This window comes from Hippocampus guttulatus, chromosome 12, assembly GCF_054856545.1.
Source record: "Hippocampus guttulatus isolate MCC_2025c chromosome 12, RoL_Hgut_1.0, whole genome shotgun sequence".
In the NCBI taxonomy this organism is placed as follows: Eukaryota; Metazoa; Chordata; class Actinopteri; order Syngnathiformes; family Syngnathidae; genus Hippocampus; species Hippocampus guttulatus.
Window position 1 is genome coordinate 12,912,503 of NC_141272.1, and position 21,468 is coordinate 12,933,970.

A 21,468-nucleotide genomic window follows, 5' to 3' on the forward strand; every position below is an offset into this window, starting at 1 on the left:
TGTGTGTGTGTGTCTGGCTGTGTGGGTTGTTTTTTTTGTTGTTGTTTTTTTTAAATGCGGATGCGAGATGCAGAAGAGGCTAGCCGCGCAGAACACGGCGTCAGTCGGGAAGCCTCAACACAAGATAAGACTCCAACTGCTGTTTTGCATCTCCCCAACCGGGGGGACGATCCGACCTTGCTAATCTTTGCCGCAGCTTCCCTAATCAAGGCGCCGACTAATCCATTTCCTCGCGCCAAGCCGACTGGCGGTTCAGCCGGGGGCCGAGCCACACTGGCGCAATTAGGCGGAGGGAAGACAATGGCGCATGTCCCGGGTCGACGGGAAAGAATAATAGCCGAGCGAGCGTGTTGTGTGCCCGCTCCCCTGCTGTACTCCTCAGTTGCACAACCAAGACAAAACGCACACTCTCGCGCGCGCAGTCAAATCTCAAATGATGCAATTAAAGAGGAAGTCCGCCACAGTTCAGCAACAATCAATGTGATTTGTTCCAACCCAGCGGACCTGAATAAAAGACTGCTGTTTCTGTGCAACAGTAAAATATGCACGAATGTGACCCCCTAGCTACCACAACAACATTGCCCTCCATAATTATTGGCACCAGTGGTCAAGATGTTTTCCTTAGCTTCGAGGAAATTCATTTTTTTTTTTTTTTTCTAAATAAGACAGGACCACAATTTAAAAATACGTATTTCAAGTACATTTATTCAGTACAAATTGACATCAAATCATGGGTGGTACAATTAATTAACAACCGCCTTTTGCCAACAAAAAGGCACCCAATCTTTTGGTGTTTAGCTCATTCCACAGGTTTTCAATGGGGTTGAGGGCTGGGGACTGACATGTCATGCATAGGCAAGGAACTTGATTCTGTGCTTGGTGAACCATGACTACAATTTTCAGTATAAGAGTACGCTTCTTCAATTAAAAAAAAAAAAGTTATTTTAACGCTTTTCACACATCTTAACCAGGGGTGTCAATAATTATGGAGGGCTTTGTGTGTCAAAATCAAGAGAAATCTTGTACCAGTGGGATCTGCGCATGCAGTATGAGAAAAGTTGGGAAAGGAAAACATGACCGACAGAGGGTATACCAGATGGGTTTTAAAACCAATTCTGCACTTGTGTTGGTGTGGGGCCGTACAAAGGAAGGCGAATGATGGAAAGATTGTCAACAGAGCACTGACAGCAAGGATGGGCAACTGACCTCATGAGTGGCCTGCTTGATTAATTCCAAAACATCTTATGATTTTTGAGCATTTTATTTTTTTTCTTACAAACCCAAGATATTTTCCCAAAACAAAGATAGACATTCAATACCCCTGTTTCACGAAAAAATGAGGGTTAAAAACGTCCCTGTAAAACTGAGGGGAAAAAACAAGATTAAAAAAATTGGAGAAAAAAAGATCTGTGAATATGCATATTCACAGGTGCCGAACTGTGATACAGACTGTAATTTGAAGTTGTAATATCACCATTCACCACTAGATGGCATAAATGACTGAGTTGCACTGACACAGGGTCACTATACTGCCTTATACTATTTAAGTGGTATTTTCTGTTGCGCATTTAAAGGAAAAACACAATACTTCAATAATGAAAAAATAAATAATAAATACAAACATACCATTTATTCTTGTGCTGAATTTTGCTTTGCTGTTCAGCAGTTTTATGCCACCCTTTAATGGCAATTATTATGCACAAGAGCCCTTTGGATTGGGAGAGTAAAAAAATAAAATAAAATCAGAGTATCTGGTTAATGTTTTCATTGCTCAAACCCTTTGTTGTTAAAGGGTGGGTTTTTTTCATACATGCATTGAGAAATGTACTATGAAAAATGAAATATCGAAAGAGCACATATTTTGCACATAAGTACGTACTGTATTGTGTCCATGTCTAAAAAAGCATTTTTGTCATGAATCTAGTTGGGAAGTGCACAGTCAACCTTTGCTCTCGTATCCATCATGTAACCTTGACGCCCATCAAATGATTAAACTCTAGAGAGTTGGAACTTTGACTACAATTCCTCGAGAATTCAATGAAGAAGAAAAAAAGCAGGCAGTCCTATTCAAACCTTCATGGCCAATCTTGCGCACATCACCAAGAGAATGAATAATATGTTTATGTGTTTAATGTTGACATAAACAACCATTTTAAAATACCTGAATAGTGTGTTTATATCAATGCAAACAAAAGTCTACACACCCCTATTCAAATGACAGATTAATGTGAAATACAAAAAAAATTGAGACCAAGAGAAATCATTTCCAAACTTTTTTCCATCATTAATTTGAACTGTAGCCCGTACAATTCAATTGAGGGGAGAAAAAAATGTGTGAGGGGAAGCAAGAATAACCAACTGAAATAATGCAGTTGCACAGGCTTTTATAACTGGAGATGTGGCTGTATTCAGAATCAACCGATAACATTGAAACTTGCCAAATGGGAGTCAGTACAGACCTGCCACCAGTGCATCTGATTAACCCCTAAATAAGTTTTGTTGTTCTGGTCGACTTTTCCTGACAGATTTGTAGCAGAAGCCTGAAGGTTTTGCGCCAGCACTGACAGCTATTATTCATCATTCCCTCCACCGAGGCTAAATTCCCAGTTCCACCTGGGACAAAAAAAATCCAAATAAAAAATTACACAGAACGATGCCGCTACCATCAGGCTTCACTGTCGGTATATTGTTATTTTGGTTCCGAACGGTGTTGTGTTTGTGCCAAACCTCCTTTTTGGAATTATGGCCAAAGCGTTCAACATTGGTTACATCAGACCAGAACGCATTTTACAAAATGTGTACGGAAAATTTCAAATGTGTTTTTACTTTCTTTGAAGATAAGGTGGGCAACCCGGTGGTCCAGTGGTTAGCGCGTCGACCTCACAGTGCAGAGGTACCGGGTTCAATTCCAGCTCCGGCCTTCCTGTGTGGAGTTTGCATGTTCTCCCCCGGGCCTGCGTGGGTTTTCTCTGATTGCTTGGTAGGCTGATTGAACACTTGAAATCTAGGTGTGAGTGTGAGCGTAGATGGTTGTTCGTCTCTGTATGCCCTGCGATTAGCTGTCTACCAGTTCAGGGTGTCCCCTGCCTACTGCTCGAAGACAGCTGGGATAGGCTCCAGCACCTCCCGCGACCCTTGTGAGGAAAAGCGGCTCGGAAAATGAATGAATGAATGAAGATAAGGTTTCCGTCCAGCCACGCTACCCCTTACACCGGACATGCTGAATGAAAAAGACAGTAGATTGTTGTCACATGTACTAAACAGCCAGTAATGGACAGAAATTCCTGCAGCTCCATCAACGATGCTGTCAACCTCTCTGTAACCTCCCTGGCCAGATTATTTATGATCTTTTCATCATTATGGAGGTACATCCAGTTCTTGGCAACCACCTCACTGAGTTTGCGTTTAAAAAAAAAAATAAAACGTAAAAGTTGCTCTGAACTTAGCATTGACAACTTTGAATGAATAAAAAATATTATGGGGAGCAGGCGGTGGGTGGGGGGGGGGGGGGGGGTTAACTACAGAATGTGTAATAATTTCACACTCAATGATGAATAATCAAATAAGCTTACTAGCAACTTCCAGCGAAGCATTGCGACTGACGGCCTCTCCCAGGTAGTTGCGTGCCACGCAGGTGTACACGCCCTCGTCGGGTTTGCTGCGACGACCGTGGACAATGCGCAGGAAGAAAAGCGAGCCGCTGGGCAGGAGCATGCGGTGCGAGCGGGGGTCGTCCTTATCCGTCTCCACCCGCTCGCCGTCCTTGTACCACTCCACGCTAGGAGGCGGGCGGCCCTCTGCTTTGCAGTTGAGGGTGGCCGGCTCTCCTTTGGAGACGATCAAATCGGACGGGTCCTCCGTGATCCAGGGGGCGCTGTCTTCGAACCGCACTCGTGACCCTGAGAGAGAGAACGTTGTTTTGAGACATTTTGAACAAAAATCCATGGAAAAAGTACGGTGATAACCGAGCATGCCTTCCTCCTGTGTGCCAGCTAGCAAAGAAATGAAAAATTATTCACAATTAAAATGTTTCAAAATTGTTCCGCCCTAGTGTCCTGTGAATCCCAGAGGACAAGGTCTGCGCCAAGTATTTAAAATGTCGGGGCTGTTGCAGTAGAATGAGATTGGCGGTTGGGCCAAAAGCTGGAAATTGAGAGAATGATAGGTGAGCTATGGTGATGAAGATAACTCTCTCTCTGTCTCTGCATCTCCCTGGGGATCCATTACTAGCTTTTCCTTGCCGCTGAGGGGGGGGAAGGCCAGCAGATTTACGCTAAGCTTTTAGAGGCAGACCCCACGTCCCTAACAACGTGTTACTCTTCGCCATGAATAATTCAAAACGGCGGTGCTTTTAGGTTGATTCTGATGAACAGATGGTCTCCCCCGCGCGGAATTAACCCAAAAATAAAAAGAAAATGAAATGGTCATTGCACCGCTTTTACAGGCATTACTTCCAGCACGTAATCTGGCCCAAAAGAAAAAAACCATCCATTAAGACTACATACAGATGAACAGTCTAGAGTAACCGAATGACTCACATTCTAATGTTAAATTCGACTTAAAGGGCTGCAAAAGCTCCTTTTTATTTTATTTTATTAAATTTTTTTGCCATAAGCAGATTGACATTTTTGATGAACCTTGGCCGCTGCCACCCCCGAAGTCCCGCACTGCTCCAAGCACTTCATGCAACCGTTTATCGAGCCATTAGAAACGAAGCATCGGCGCCCTCGCTGGGTCACCGTAAAACACACACGGCTGTTTATAAAAAATAGAATTCACATTATTTCATGCGTGACCCTCAAGCCAATGCTTTGGCACCAAGACGGCCTTTTCTGTTAGTTTCGCCAGTGCGCTACTTTGACACAGTTTGCAAAGCACATTTTTCAGACCCAGGGAGGCTAACCAAGTCCTCAAATAAGTATAAAACCCTTTGGAAGGCCCAAACTCCCTTTTCTTTGCCACTGTAACCAGATTACATCACAAAAACAAACACATGCTGGGAGAATGTGACTTTTTATGGCAGATGCGAATGCACATTTACGGCTCACAATGACTTTGTAAAATGCTTATAATATGACACCGCATTTGATCGGAGCATCTAAAAGCAACCGCATCTTAGTTTTCTCTCAACTAAGATGACGAAGAGTCGTCACACAACTCCATCACAGAGACTTAAAAACATGTTTTCACAGCATCTTATTTAAATAATTTAATGATAGTATGAGAGTTAAAGTATTGGTTGCCTGAGCTTTTTCCCAAAACCTTTTTATGTCTTCATGTGTTCTTTATCTAATTTATTTTGGGGTGTAGTTTCACATTTAGCCACTAGATGCCCGCAAACTATGTGTTTATCCATCCAAACATCCATCCATCCATTCTAAGAACCGTCTATAAAAAATATATATATACTGTATATATATATATATATATATATACTGTATATATATTTTTTTTTTTTAACACAAAAAATAAACCAGAAAACGCTTCAAATTCAACCTCGCGTTTGCTCAAGAGATTAGAAAGAGATTACGGAATGTCTCAATCCTTTCTCATCCTGCATTTTATGACGATAGAAAGTAATGGCCATAGATTAATTTTATAATGTACATCGTTGAGCATTATTGGTGAGGTTGTCTTCAAAGCAGCCCTCGCTTAGCAGCCAGCTGGTCTCAAATCAAACTCCTGCAATGCAGGAGGAATTATTGGGAGCCACACTGTGGGGGCAAAAAGTCATTAAAACTAGTGTGAGTATGAAGTTATAATGTGAGAAAAGAATTGGTAATGATTTAGAAAAAAGGGAAAATAAATATAATAAAATATAATTTATAATATTAGGGACATATTTTTTAAGTGGAAACATTCTATTGAAAAAAATAAATCAAAGGTTGGATGATAAAGTAAAAATGATGTAAAAATGTTTTTTTAAATGTTGATGTAATTAGAATTTGATTATGGATTTTTTTTAGTGTTGGAAAAAAATGTAAATATATATATGTGTGTATATATATATATATATATATATATATTTGTATTATGACTATCATTAGATTTGTTTTCTTCACACGGGAGTATTGTGGCCACAATGAAAGAAGATAAAATTACGTTAAAAGTTGTAACATGAGAATCAAGTCATAATATGACAAGATTTAAGATCATTTAATTATTTTCATTCTTTGGTTTTTAGATTTTTAATTTTTTTTTTGTAATAGCAGGGGGAAAAAAGCCTTTGAAACCGACTAATTATGGCACCACATCTGCAAAACAGCCTTTTGAGCGTCGCTGTGTTTGTGGGAAATAAAAGTGCGTTGCAGTAGGACTAGATAGCCGATTTCTTCTGGAGCATGTGCACGTGGAGCTCACAAAGGGTGTACATTTCACATTCATGCTGCGTGAAAACAAAATGTAATTTAGTGCATTACTAGTTGTACAATGGCGGTGTGAACACATCGTGCTACTCGGCAGAAGTTGGAGGCCACTGCCAATAAGAACACTGGTTTAAACAAGGCAGCACATTCAACACCCTCCAAACCTAATTACAATTTTCAGAGAATGGTAGCAATTCAATTAGAAAAACATCTCTGGAGACCATTCAAGGGAGACGGAGAGGCCCGTTCAGGGAAGCACAATAACGACGTTGAATAAATCATATCCAATACGAAAGGTACTGACTCATTAGGTGACCATGAAGGCCCATTATCAGTTTGAACAATCAATATCTTCTCCTTTTAGACTATTTAATTCAATATAGGTTGAACATCTTTCACAAATCATTGTATTCTGTTTTAATTTAAAGCAACAAATTACAGTCTTTAACAGAGACAAAAAAAAAGAAAAGAAATGAGCGTCCTAAGCCATTTTCTTATATTCTGAGACTGGATATTGTTGAGCAATAATCAGCGCCCCACAATCAATAGCCCTCTTAGGGTAGAGCCTAAATATTCTGTGATTAACTTCGAATGAAATACATGCAAATCCGCTTGTCATTTTGATGTTGGGACCGTGTTTGCAGGTGCTGAATGTAACTTAACTACTTTCAAAACGAAGTCACCAGGAAAGTAACGCAGGTTATTTTTAATAAAGTAATCAATCAAGTGACTACATTTTCCAGGTAGCTGTGGCAACACCGAGTACGCCATTATAGAGTGCTTTTATTTTTTCCCTTTTGAAAACACACTCGGAAAAAATATTTGGTTTGGTTTTGGAGGATGAAACTGATGAATTCAATTTGTGTTCATTTCAATGTAGAATCATGATTTGAGATAGTGTTGACTTAAGAATATAGTCACAGAACAAATTCTTAGCCCGAGGCACATTGTACATGAGCAAGCCCCGCCACAAACCGAGAAATCATCTGTGAAAAGAATTTGCCGATAGCAAATCGCGAACATGCAGGCGAACGCTGTACTCTGTGACCCCCCCGTTGTAAGCTGCCGATGACCTCCACACAACATTGAAGAAGCACAAGCAAGAAAAGCTATTCATTATTTTAGCAACACCTTCTGAAGCATGAAACCCGCCAATTACGCTCTCTACGCATGGACTAATAACTCAATTGACCATCAGGAGAACTGAGGAACTAACTCCCAGACAAATGACTTTAAATGGACGAAATTAATGACACGCCGCGGCGGCACAAACGAGCAGGCTTCTCATTCACAAGCAGTCATTTGAAACATTGTGCCGCTTCAGCCAGCCTGGAGCTGACAACCGTGTGTGTGTGTGTGTGTGTGTGTGTGTACACAACACCGTTTGCCAACGTGTCACCGTGACACCACTCTAGCATATTCACTTCGTGCGACTCCCGAGCTTCCTCTAGTGACAAACCTGCAATTCGGGACATGTCTACGCCACAATGAGCAACCATGCCGACACATTTTCCTCGGAAGAAAGATACATTTGGCTCACTAATGTTTAAACGGTGACAGGATGATTGCTTGAAAACATCTTTGAAGAGGAACAGTCCAACATCACCTCCTGCTTGAAATGCGCCACAATCTTCCCCGTTCCAAAGAAGTCAACCGCCAGCGACCTGAGTGATGACAGGATTGTTGCCCTTCCGCCTGGGATCGTGAAGTGCTTCGGGAAACTGGCTGCACATCATATCAGGTGCTCTCTTCCACCCTCAGTTGATCCCCACCAGTTCGCTTACAGAGAAAATCGATCTACTGCGGACGCCATTCAAACAGCTCTCCACAACGTACTGAACCACCCAGAGCATCCAGGGAACGATGTGAGGATGCTTTTCATCGACTTCAGCTCTGCCTTCAACACAATCATACCGGACATACTGACAAGACAAAATCTCCCTCTTTGGACAATCCACTCCCATAATCAGTTGGATAAAGGATTTTTTTTAACAAACCAGCCACAAACTGTTAGGCTCGGCCACCACCTTTCCACCACCATCACGCTTAGCACAGGCTACCCCCAAGGTTGTGGACAGAGTCCTCTCCTTTACTCACTCTCCAACTTCGACTGGTCACCAACGAATCCCTGCAACTCCACTGGAAAAGATTGTTGCTTCCCAGCTCAATTCCCACCTTGCCTCCAATAACCTCCATAAAATTTTTAATCTGGTTTCCTCCCGGTCCACAGAGTGTACGGAAACAACACTCATGAAGATCACCAACAACCTCCTCCAAGGCTCTGTCTTAGGCCCACTGCTCTTTATTATCTATCTCCTCCTTCTTGACAAATTCAACATACAATGTTATGCCGATGATGCTTTCCTCCTTTTGAATGCTTCTCCATACCAAAACGCTGGCTCTCATCCAATTTTCTAAAACTCAACAGTGATAAAACCGAAATCTTATTGAGAGGTACCAAGTCCTCTCAAGCCAAAACTTTCCATGACACTTGACAACACCTCCCCTCGGGTTAAGCGTCTCGTGTCATCCGAGACAGCGCACTGTCCTTTCAATCACAGGTAAATGCCATCACTCGATCTGCATACTCTCACTTACAAAACATTAAACAACTCTGTCCATCCCTCATCCCCCCACAACATTGTCATTCTTGTTCATAGCCTCGTCGTTTACCGCCTGGAATACTGCGGCTCTCTTCAGTCACCACAAAAATGACAACTTCTCCAGAACCCTTTTTACCCACCACATTACTCCAGTCTTACAACAACTCCACTGGCTTCATGTCTGGTACCGCATTCAAGGCAAAATACTATCCTGCACCTTCCTCAGATCTTCGTCCTCCCTCCACCTCTCCATTCCTTCTGCCCGTCTAACCACTGTTGAGGACAGAGCCTTCGGCCGCTCTGACCCTCGTCTTTGGAACTTATCACCTGGCGTCCGTAACGCAGACTCATTGTCACTCTTTAAAATCTCAAAGCACAACTATTTCGGATTGCTTATTTGCTTTAATGTTGCCCAGATCATTTACTATGTTAACCCTTTCATGTGCACCCTGTAACCTGATAACATGATAAGCTGTCCACTGTAATAACCGCCGTCCCTGAAAGGGTTGATAGATTTTTTTTATGTTCTGTTATTTTATTGTGCTGCTTTTCAATTATGTTGTACCTCGAATGCCCTTGAAGGCGCCGATGAATAAAATGTTTCTAATTATTATCATTATGCATCAAAGCGAGGACTGTTGTATTCTAAACAATAGATTTCCCAGTAGTACATTTCAATCTGGCAACAAAGATATTGTACCCATTGCATTCTCCTTCTTCTTCGAAGTCAAAGATATGTTGTTAAAGTGAAGGCGCAAAAATACATATAGTCAATGTACAACTTGCTGGTTTCATCAATCCAGCGAACAGGCCTTGTGAGAGGTGCAAAGAGCTTCTCTGGCAGAAAGACAGCAATTTTCTCTTTCATGTGATATTTGAAAACAGATATTTATCCTCCTTCCGTCAAAACAGACCACTTCTGTGATTTATTAACAGCGCAGTTGATTTCTCACTCACCGTGACCCGACTGTGAGGAGGATTAGACGGCACTAATCACCTCGATTGTATCTAAGCCGTGAGGATTTATTCATCTTCTCCCGGCGTACAAATACATCAAGGCGGGAACAGGATGCGGGACACAAACCATTAGCGAGTCTGACAGACAAGCTCTTAATTGCAAAGTGAAAGACCGTCTCCTGATACGTTTACGGCACATCAAACACACAAGGTTCTCAGACAAAATAATAGCTGGAGGGAGGCCTGTTTGGTGTCCCGTCATCTAGCCTCAGGGCCGCTTACCGAGGTACTATCTGGCCACCTGTAACACTTTCTAGCTCGAGGAAAACCTCAGCGTGGTCCCAACAAACAACATAAACTGTGACTAATGGCTAAATGCAGCAAAAATTAGGCCTGGTAGTGACGATAATGTGTTGGTATTGTGTGGTACAAGTTGCCATGTATCCTGATTTTTAAGCATGATGGCTATCTATGCCTCCAAACCTTTTGACTGGAACGTATAGTTTGGTACAGATGGCGCAAAGGGGATGGTGAGGGTGAGTGCATGTTTATACTATACGGATTCAACACTTTTTTAAACTTGTTAAAACATTTTTTTATAAAGGACAATGAAAAAAAACTGTGCCCGACAGAGTGTGCTGGCAGGAAGATCAAATCATGGAAGTCATTTATTGTTAAGTGAAATGGAAGAGGAGTTTGAAATGATCAAGTGTTTTTGGATCATAGTTTGGGGTATGATGAGGGTCCCAACTATTAATATAAGCAATAATGACCTATTACTTGTGGGCTTTGTTATTCACGTTGGCGGGTTCAGTGTACAATAATTTTGTATTTATTTATTTTTTTTTTTAGGGGGGGGGGGTACCTTTCGCAAGCTTTTGGCTTTGGGATCTTTATGAACAAAAAAAAAAAGACTCCACAAAAGGCTGCCAAAGCCCCATCTAAGCAGGAAAGTAGCACAGTAACTGTCATGGTAGCATGTTGAAGGAATATTTAATCTGGAAGACAAATTTTATACTTTATGCCAGGCAGGTGCTGGTTTAATATGGGTTGTTAGTAAATTTATGGAGAGTCTTCACCATTTATGCAGGTAGATGCAGACTTTTGGTGCCCCCCCCCAAATATTCAGAAAAAAACTCTTTTGGGTGGGGGAGGGGAGAAATCATACTTTATATATTGAATAATGTTGGCAGTTTTAGATTTTAGGGAACATCGATTATGTGACTCAATATCTGCAGGCCCTCATTATTGTCATTATATCTCAGAAGAGGGGACATTTGAGATGCTTCAACAGACCAGCGACACAAGTCATGAAAAGGACATCTTAGATGGGCCGTGTAAAAGGGACTAAGGCCAAGGTGTGAGATTAAAAATGTTATGGCGCTCCGGTATAATAATGAAACATTTAACAGGGAAATTGATGACGCATAAAGTTGATTTTATAAGTCACAAAGGATGAGACGAATTGATAATGAGTAAAGAATGTGAAGCCACTGATAGGGAGAGATGCGTTGGACCAGGAGAAGGCGTGCCTTATGGACATTTTCAAAAAGTCAAAGGTTTGGCATTCACCCACATGTAAATTCATGTTTTTGGCCTTGGAAAATGATCTTTTTGAGAACTCCAGCCTGGTTAAAGACTGTCTTGAGCGTTTTTCTTTTTTTTTTTTTTTTTTGGCTTTCATCATGAAGCGTGTGCATGTGGGTGGAGGGGGGGGGGGTGCAACAACTCGTGTGGCTTAAATGTTTCAGTTTGGCTGTCTAAAGCCGTTCTTGGCCCTGAGCTGAATAAATACAATATAATTACAACATAGGGCAGCCTTTGGCACACTTTTTAAGACAAGCAACCCCTTCAACATTCCAACAGTTGGCACACGTCCCTCAAACACCCTTTACAAAACCTTTTTAATGTAAAAAAATATTTTAAAAAATCCAAGAAAAAGCAAATTAAAGAAACGTTTTTTTCAGAGTCGCTAGTTTTTTATTTTTTATTTTTTACAGTAGTGTCTTTCACTTTCTGAAGTAATTTATTCAGTGGCCACATCTGAACCACAAAACAACCACATTTCAAAGCATCTCTCTCCAAGTAAACATGGTGAAGCGGCATTTAGCGGTTATGCTGCACACAAGTGGAATCCTTCTGCTGTCAGTGAAAGGACCACTGGTGGCAGTATAACACTGTATAGCGTGTGTGTGTGTGGGTGCGCGCACACGCGTGTGTGTGCGTGTGTCTAGATGTGTTGCTGCACCATTTGTGTGAAAATAGCCATCCAACCATTATCTGATCCGCTTATCCTTACGAGGGTTGTTCAAACATCCATTACTTAAATAGTGCAATAGTGCACTTGTGGAAAAGTGGAGTTATACCAGTTCGCCACTACACTTAATAAACACCTTAATTTGGGAATCCCACTTGTAGGCCTATGATGCCACCCTAGTGACAGTCATGGGGTATGCCTTGAGCCGGGGGTCGACAACCCGCGGCTCGAGCACCGCATGCGGCTCTTTAGCGCCCCCTAGTGGCTCCCTGGAGGTTTTTCAAACATGTTTGAACATGGAAAAAGACGGGGGAGGGAAATACATTTTTGGTTTTAATATGGTTTCTGTAGGAGGACAAACACGACACAAACATTCTTAACATTTTCTAATGCTGTAAAATGTGTCGAATAAATATTACATTTCAACATTTCTGTCAACAAAGATATTTCTATTAGCATGGCGGGTTCCCAGGCAGGTGGCTATTGTAAAAACAAAAAACAGCATTTCAGGTACAATTCACCGAGGGTTCTGGCAAAGAATGGGAATCTGGAGGGCCGAGAGAAGCATTTTAAAACGGTACACGTGAGCTACAATAGTTAACGCCGCAAAAGTGCGCCCCGTGCCTCCGCATCAGGTCTCGACGAAGGAGGTAGGCAGTGATTTTCACAAACTCTTGTGTATACTTAATTTTTTTACTTTCATTCACCTTAGGGGCTGTTGTGGCTGTTGCTCACTATGGCATGCGTGTGTAAGTAAGTGGGTGCGTGGTGTGTGCACGCGTGTGCGGTTACGGTTCGATCGCGGCAGGTTGTTTGATCGAAAAGTAGATCATCGGTCAAAAAAGCTTGGGCACCCCTGCTCTTCAATATGGACCGCAGGGAAAAAAACATTTTATCATGAAGGCTCATTGTGTATTTGTAGCCAACATGGTCATTTTGATAGTAGGCTAATAGAGCGAATATAATACATACAGTGTGTGTTGCCTTCATTATAAGGCTTATATAAGGCTTTTAATTTTGGGTGGCTCCAGACATATTTGTTTTTTTCCCCTTTCAACATTTTAGTTTGCCGACCCCTGCCTCAAGCCAATTTTTGCCTGGACTTCACCCAATTGTTCACAACTCTCCACACATAACGAAGTAAACTCTGGCCAATTCCAACTCATTTAATCAATTTTCAGTCATCTACATACTCCAAAGACCAATATAAAGGCAGGCGCAGTTCTGTAGCACTCCAAGTATTCTCTGCAGGAGGGCGATAATGTTTTTGATGGAGACATTTAAAGCAAAGTCTGGTTTGATTCTATTCTGGCCTTGCTGCGAGCCATCTGAGCCATTGTTTGCCTCCTCTCGGTCCCTCAAATCATCTGCTGGTGATGTCATCACCGGCTGTACCCGAAAGAGGGACATCATCAGCCTCCGTCAGCGTGACTCAGGAGACAGCATATGAGACGACCGACCACTTTCTGCTCAGCCTTTATCAAGAATAGTCGTCATTTTGTGCTTGCGTGCGCGTGTGCAGGGAGATGCTTTACCGAGACTGTCACCATGCAACCACAAGCAGTGGACGCAAACGATCGGGCCAGATTTGTTTGTCACCACCATTCAGCGCAACAGGCGCCAACGGAGCTCCCATCGTAATGGGATCTAACGAATTAACAGAGATTTGTGTCTGCGGGGATCAATGAAGTCAGTCACCTTACCACTATGCATGCTAAACATAGTCAGCGTCTAATACGGTCATGCCGATTTGTTTTTGTTTTAATATGTGAGCAGAAATTCGAGATACAAGTGCCTCATTCACCCAAAAGAAACGATTTATAAGTAAGTGGGATTGAATGTCAAGACTCTGTGAAGACATACCTGTAGGTCTAAGTACCTCCTGGGGATTGAATGGAATTTATCACTACCTTCTATACAATGCTACTGTCCAACTTCAATTGATTCTGCCATGCAGCCAGGGACGAGGCTCATAAAGCCACAGGTTGTTCATGAAAGTTATTTGGAAAAGGCTCCAACGATAATTACAGTACCGTATTTTCCGCACTAAAAGGCGCACCTAAAAACCTTCCATTTTCTATAATGTTTAAAAAATATACGCTCATTAAAAAAAAAAAAAAAAGCAATACACCTTTTCTTTTTGTCACTATTGGACGGTTAATGAGGCCTAGAAAGCAAAAGGAAGTGTGGTTCCACACAAACAGAAATATAATTCCTCATTTATTAGAGAATGGGCAATTCCAAAACCAAATTAGGATATATATATATTTTTCATTTTATCATCAAGCTAATATTTTGTAGTTAAAGTCAGCAAACTAGAGATTTTGCATCACTGATACTTACGCAATGAAGTCCGTTCGGAAAAGTGGAGTCAGTCATTTGAAACAGTGCCGTCTTTTCCAATGTTAGAAACGAAGCACTTTTTCTCGCTCTCTCCTTCTCCTGATGACATCATCCAACGAAAGTTGAAGGAAAGATGGCATAAAAATGAAGAGATTTGACTTTCAGAAGAGGCCCCTGGTATAAGGTAAATTAACATGTTTATTTTTTGTCATTTCTCGTCATGTATACTTAAAGGTTGATGAACCTTCCAAACCAATGAGTGACCAGCAGTGGTTAATATCACCCATAAATATACTTTTTTTTTTTTTTAACACGCAATAGCTTTGACTTTCACCTATCAAGGCCAATTTCACACAGCCGCCTACCGAAGAGGTTCTTTGGCTCTCACACTCCTACACAAAACACATCTTTTAACCTCATTTTGTTCGCCCAATACAACAAACCAAATGAGCTCCACCAGCTACGCTCTTCAAAACCTCTCGGAATCCACTCACGCTTGAGTGCTTTGCAGTCGGATGCAAAGGGAAATATGCAGTTTAAATGAGCCACAGCCATCTCCATACAGTATTAATGGATTTGGGTAGACAAGGAGGTGGTGGGTGTTAGAGAGCACCTGAGATGGTGAGAACCTACACCACTAGAGAAAGCCGCCGTCAAGAAATGTGGACTAGGAGGTGGCACAATGTGAAACATGTCAAATCTTCCCAGAGGAAAATGGGAAAAGGTCGCTAAACAGTAAACGCTGAGATGGTTGTGAAGGGTAATTCAATGCAAATGTGAACTTCCAAACCAACAGTACTGATTAGTAATGGCCAACAGAGGGCAATTTAAACAGCAGGATAATTAAGCCCAATGGTAAAGCGAGAGCATTTGTTAAGACGGGAGTCACAATCGAAATCAGATTCTGCCTATTTAATCCCCAATTTTTTCCAGATGTATAAACATCAAAATCAATCATAATAATAACAATAATTTAAAAAATAATCATAATAATAATGATCGGCCCGGTGGACCAGTGGTTAGCACGTCGACCTCACAGTGCAGAAGTATTGGCTTCAATTCCTGCTCCGGCCTCCCTGTGTAGATTTTGCATGTTCTCCCCGGGCCTGCGTGGGTTTTCTCCGGGTACTCCGGTTTACTCCCACATTCCAAAAACATGCTTGGCAGGCTGATTGAACACTCAAAAATTGTGCCTAGGTGTGAGTGTGAGTGCGAATGGTTGTTCGTTTCTGTGTGCCCTGCGATTGGCTGGCAACCGGTTCAGGGTGTCCCCTGCCTACTGCTCGAAGACAGCTGAGATAGGCTCCAGCACCCCCCGCGACCCTAGTGAGGATTAAGCGGTTTGGAAAATGGATGGATGGATAATAATGATAAGTAATTATTGACACATAAGTGAAAAACATGTTTTATGATTGGTCACAATTCTGACCGGTGCGATAATATGCTGCAATGTCACATAAAAACTAGGAAAGTGCTTTATTTTCATTTTTTAACAACACACGCAGAAGATCATATATGTCAACAATGAGTTTTGTTTTCTTTGAAAATAAACATTTGCATATTTTCTACATGTCAATATAACATTCTAGTGCAGAATTCAACAGGTGTACATTCCATTAAGTCCTAGAACACTTTTGTTTGGGAAAAACAATTTCGAATTACTGTCAGTGAGTCAAACTGTCAATACATGAAAAGATCATAAACGTAATATTAAATAGAGGCCTGCCATGTTTTCAAATGTGGTGCCTTCTAATTGCATAAAAATTGTGATTGAATCTGGATCATCGGTCGGAATGATTCAATAGAAATGATCAACCAACAATCTGCACAATCCACGAATTGTTTTCCTCAAGATTTAATTTGGGGTTTGGATTAAAGCTTTGTAAATGTAATCTGCTATTAATGCAATGGTTGGAATGCTTTTATAATCCAGCTCACAACAGTAATAAAAAAATAAGCGTTTAAAAGCATTTTTGGTTTGGATTGGGGGGTGGGGTGGGATAATGGGATGAGGGGGCTATTTCAAGCTAAGACCAATAACTCTACATAGAAAGAGATTTTATTGGAACACTAGTGGTTGTTTATGGACATAAAAGGTCGAGGTTTGGTGTGTCCTTTGGGCCTGTACTACCTTTTTTGGTGTCATTTGTCCAACTTGGATTGTTAAATCACAAGGACAAGACATCATATCAAAGTACTGTACATTAGTCCAGTAAAACCATTTTTTTTTTCATGCGTACACAACACAGCCTCGACTCTCATTTGTGTGTCATCTTGCTAAAATCTGTACCGGAATGTCAAATTGTCATGTGTAATAAATGACGTTGATATTTTGCAATAATTTTGTTACTCAGTTTACACTCCCTTGAATAAAAATTAAACAAACCATTATAATTGACTTGACTGATTTCAAAACGAGTAATCTATTAATTTTTAGTGTACAAGTAATACTTTTGTGGTTTCACTGTCATCACGAACCTCTGAGGGAGGACGCAACTCCAAACTGGCCCGCTACTAAAATGAGTTTGACACCCCTGTTCTAAAGGGTTTATAACAGCTTCATAGATTGATCATTACCGGTTGTTTGGATATTTTACAAAGAAACTGGCACGAGTCATAAGATTTGCACGTGACACTAGTTTAAACATACCTCACACAGTAAATTGTGGTAAGTAGTTTCCGAATGTTTACAATATTAGTGATTCAGTGTAGATAACATCATGACTAACCGAGTCATAAATCATGTGTGCCCTTATCGTAAAGTAATTTTAAACACCCCATTTGGGAACCCGATTGCCGTGTTGACTTGTATCGGGCATACACAATATATCAAACAATTGGAGAATGTCCAGTGGAATAAACTTTGATGTTCTACAGGTAGAAATAGTCATGCACAGCTCTTTAAATTTGAGAATAAAATGATGCTAAAGGACGGCACTGGGATATTTTTTTTCTTTTTATTGGTACATATTACATAACATACAGGCTGCCGCTAAAGTATCGACACAGACTACAAGGACATCCTCTTCATAATAAAAAAAACTGGATGATGCCAATCATCATCGGCAATAATTCCAAACCAGTATGAAAACGGTCCAGTTTCTCTTAATTAGTCCAAAAGTCATTTTGCAAAAATAATGTCTTTTTGTTGATCTATTGATGCCAGCAACAGACAACAGGCAGAACAATTAAAATGCTCATCCACAAGATGGCATTCAAGCAGTGCACCCCATTTTTGTATGGAGGTGTCCCATACTATTTTTACCCCCTCATGTTAAATATGTGCCGGGGCTCAAAAATGGTTGGGAAAGTCGTCAAACACAATCTGCGCATGCAACCCATGCCTTTATTGTAGCCATGCCTTACCTGATGTTATGGTGCCGGTGAATGTGGCCAACAACCCAAACAGCAGATGTTGAAAGTTCATCTCCAAGCCTCTGTGTCAAAGCTCCAATCCGTGATTTTTTTTTCTACCTTCCTTGACACTCCAAGCAGCTCCTGCTTTAGCACTGAAGCTCTTTAGCCCCAGCTGGATGATTTCAAGCGAGTGAAATCACCCCCAAACAAACTTTACCATCTCTCCCAGAGCGCTTTGTCAGCATCATCATCAACATCAGCATCGTCACCGGCCTGGAAGAACCTACAAGTCGGCAGTGTCACTTGAACCCGCCCATAATCTCCCACAAACGTAGGCTGTCTGATTGAACCCTGTCAGCACACAAAGAAAGGGTCGCTTTAACTCAGTCAAGCTCAGTCGTGAATAAGAAGAGTGTATTCTCAGCGTGCGCTCCAGACACCAGTGTGAGGCGAGAGCTGCACTCTGCCGGATGGCTGCAACAAATCCTCACCAAGCTCCACTCTTTAAAGGGACAGACACGACATCTGTGCTCCGTGTGAGTGTGTACGCACACACAAATCCCCATGCAATTGGGGGGGGGGGGGGGGGGGGAATACAATGCAATCTCCCTTTGTTTGTTTTCGGTGTAATAGCTGAGTAAAGCTCTGGGCGAATTAACAGTGAGGACATCGCAAGGACAAAAATGGAGACTGGGCCAAATTGGAGTGAAAAGATAAGTAATTTTTAGCAGCATTACGGATCACATCTATTTTCAGATACCGGCTTTAGAATGACTCCAAGCAAACAGAACATGAATACAGTATTTTGTTTTTAGAGACGGACAAAAAAAGCACACGACAATTAATTTGAGCGAGATGGACATACATAAACACCAATAATCTGATCCATCCATCCATCCATTTGCTGATCCACTTTATCCTCACAAGGGTCACGGGGGTGCTGAAGCCTATCCCAGCTGTCTGCAGGCAGTAGGCGGGGGACACCCTGAACCGGTTGCCAGCCAATCGCAGGGCACACAGAGACGAACAACCATCCGCGCTCACACTCACACTGCGGGACAATTTAGAGTGTTCAATCAGCCTGCCATGCATATTTTTGGAATGTGGGAGGAAACCGGAGTACCCGGAGAAAACCCACACAGGCACGGGGAGAACATGCAAACTCCACACAGGGAGGCCTGAGCTGGAATTGAACCCGGTACCTCTGCACTATGAGGCCGACACATTTACTACTGGACCACCGGGACTAATTTAAGCATTTTTCCTCCTTTCCGATCAAACTCATCAAGTCTCAATTATCGGAACAAATATATAAAAGATTATTCTGAGCCATTATCTTGTGACGTGCAGTGTGTTCACAGTGATTTTTTCTTTATGATCTGCGTGGAAAAAGTTCAGGGCAGACGATTGTAAATGTTCAATATTTCCAATAGGACATCCTTATAATGTATGGCCAACACAGACGGACAAATAGATTTTAATATAAACAGATAAGATCACTGTAACATTTCTCACGAGTCATTTTTGGGTTTGAAGTAGCAATGTGGTTACCAGATAAGATAACAAGTAGCCTAGCTTCTTCTCTTGCTACTACTACTTCCTCTTTAGTTGCATGCAGTCTGGATGCCTTCCGGCACCATGTCGCTTATCACAGGTCAGTCTTGGTACGACAATAGAGACTCAAAATTGGTGGTGGAACACATCTGACATTTTATATTTGGTTGGTTCAAATGCGGGTGGGCAAACGCATCTTCAGAAATTGTTTGGGTACAATTTTTCAAATAAACACACTGTGTCTTGTTTGAATGTGTCAACGGGGGATCAATCTGATAAAAGAATACTGGTGAGGTTCAAGTAGTGGCTGATTGATGATCTGAAGCACCTGTGCGCCACCTGTGCGCCTAGCAAGGTAGCTAAAATTAGGTGCGCGTGGCAACGGAAGCTAATTGAGAAGAACTGCACTCCGGCAAAGTAATATATTTCTCACAAATTCGAAGTAAAAGATTGACGGGATTCATTTAAGGATACTGCTAATAAAAGCTCATTCACTTCACTCTGAGGTGAATTCAATAACCCCATATGGGTAAGCAGTTCCAGGACAAGTTCAATGCTAACAGGATAAAGCACAAGTGTCTTCGAGGGCCTGCGTGTTTTGGATGTTTCCCAACTCCAATACACCTGATTCAAATGATCAGGATCTTTATTAGATTTGGTGAACTCAAAAATACCGCAAGAATTCAGCCTGCAGGCAAAGTTAGTTGGTTGTAGTATCTTAACATGTACTGTGTAGCCACAACAATGCCTTTTTGCTTTCTGCGAATACAACTTCAACAAGATACATGGAGTTTGCTAGGTCAGCTTGCTGGTGTACAGAAGGAAATGTAGAGACATAAAATCAACAAGCCATGCACCAACCATGAGTTAATCATCCCAACATAAAAGCGCCAAATGATTTTGCCGTGTATAACTAATCATCCTGTGGGTCAGAGCAGAGCCACCATGTAGCTAATTTATTCGGCAGCTGTTGTTCCCACCCACAATCTGGCCATGTTGGCGTCTCCACAGGCTTAACCGGATGTCTCTCTTGTGGAGTGCTGTGGACACACGTCTCCCTGGAGAGGGGACTGGGGGGGGGGGGGGGTACAAGCTCACTTTCACTCAGAGCAAATGGTTCCGCCATCTCATCCCTCTGCCTCATTGTGTCCGTGTCAGACCAGGAGAGGCGGTCATGGTGGAGAATGACTTTTGGTTGCCTTTGTTCTCTCTGAATGCGACTGAGGAATCGGGCTGCTCAAGAGGAGTCCAGATGTCCTTTGCCGAGTGGGACACAAAGAGAGGCCCCACAATTGCTCCGTTTCTGCTTCAGTCAAAGTGTGCAGTTTATTTGTGGGGGCCACAAAGAGCATCGAAGCATGAAATAGAGGTGGATGTCCTGGAGGTGTCACTTGAGAGGATTAGTGTCATTGTCCTCAAAAAGCCCCCAAAATGTGATCAGACACTCGCAAATAGCATCTTCGATGTACAGTGCCGTCTTCTCCATTGTGTGTGCGTGTGTGTGCGTGCGTGTGTGTGTGTGTGTGTGTGTGTGTGTGTGTGTGTGTGTGTGTGTGTGTGTGTGTGTTTCAAAAGTATCCTATAACATCTTGAAGATGTTGGAAATGCTTCTTGTCATTTTCTTTGTGGTGAATGACTCGTGAGACACGTTATCAAAGGGGCCACTAACCTTTTCGAAACTTGGCTATTGCTTTGGTACTGATTAATGCGAAGGGCTACTAGTTTGATACACACTTCGAAAATAACATATTTGCTGGGATTACCTTTCATAATTAATTCATTTGTGTGAAGACACTGATCATGTTAATGATTTCTTACAATAATTGAGAAACATGTCAGTTTCAATATGGAGCACTTTAATTCTATAAATCTCGGCCAAAGTTTACATTTCCAAATGATCACTTCATCATTTCAAAAATAAAAAATCACAATGTTTCATCACTTGTGAGCTATCTTTAGAACAAACTCGCAGACTACTCATATGATCCTTGTTGGCTACCCTACTGGTGCTTGTGGGCAACATTTGGGTGAC

The 21,468-nt window shown here is 41.8% G+C and overlaps 1 protein-coding gene across 1 annotated transcript in view; it reads right to left on the minus strand.

The window, feature by feature from the left end:
* LOC147197470 (roundabout homolog 2) overlaps positions 1-18,344 on the minus strand; it is a 62,288-nt gene extending 43,944 nt beyond the window's left edge. The window contains exons 1-2 of the mRNA XM_086125589.1: positions 17,892-18,344; positions 3,573-3,899 (exon numbers count right to left, since the gene is read on the minus strand). Coding sequence (XP_085981715.1) covers positions 3,573-3,899; positions 17,892-17,952 — 388 coding nt within the window. The 5' untranslated portion in view covers positions 17,953-18,344. The remainder of the gene's footprint in view (positions 1-3,572; positions 3,900-17,891) is intronic.
* Between the last annotated feature and the right edge of the window lie 3,124 nt (positions 18,345-21,468).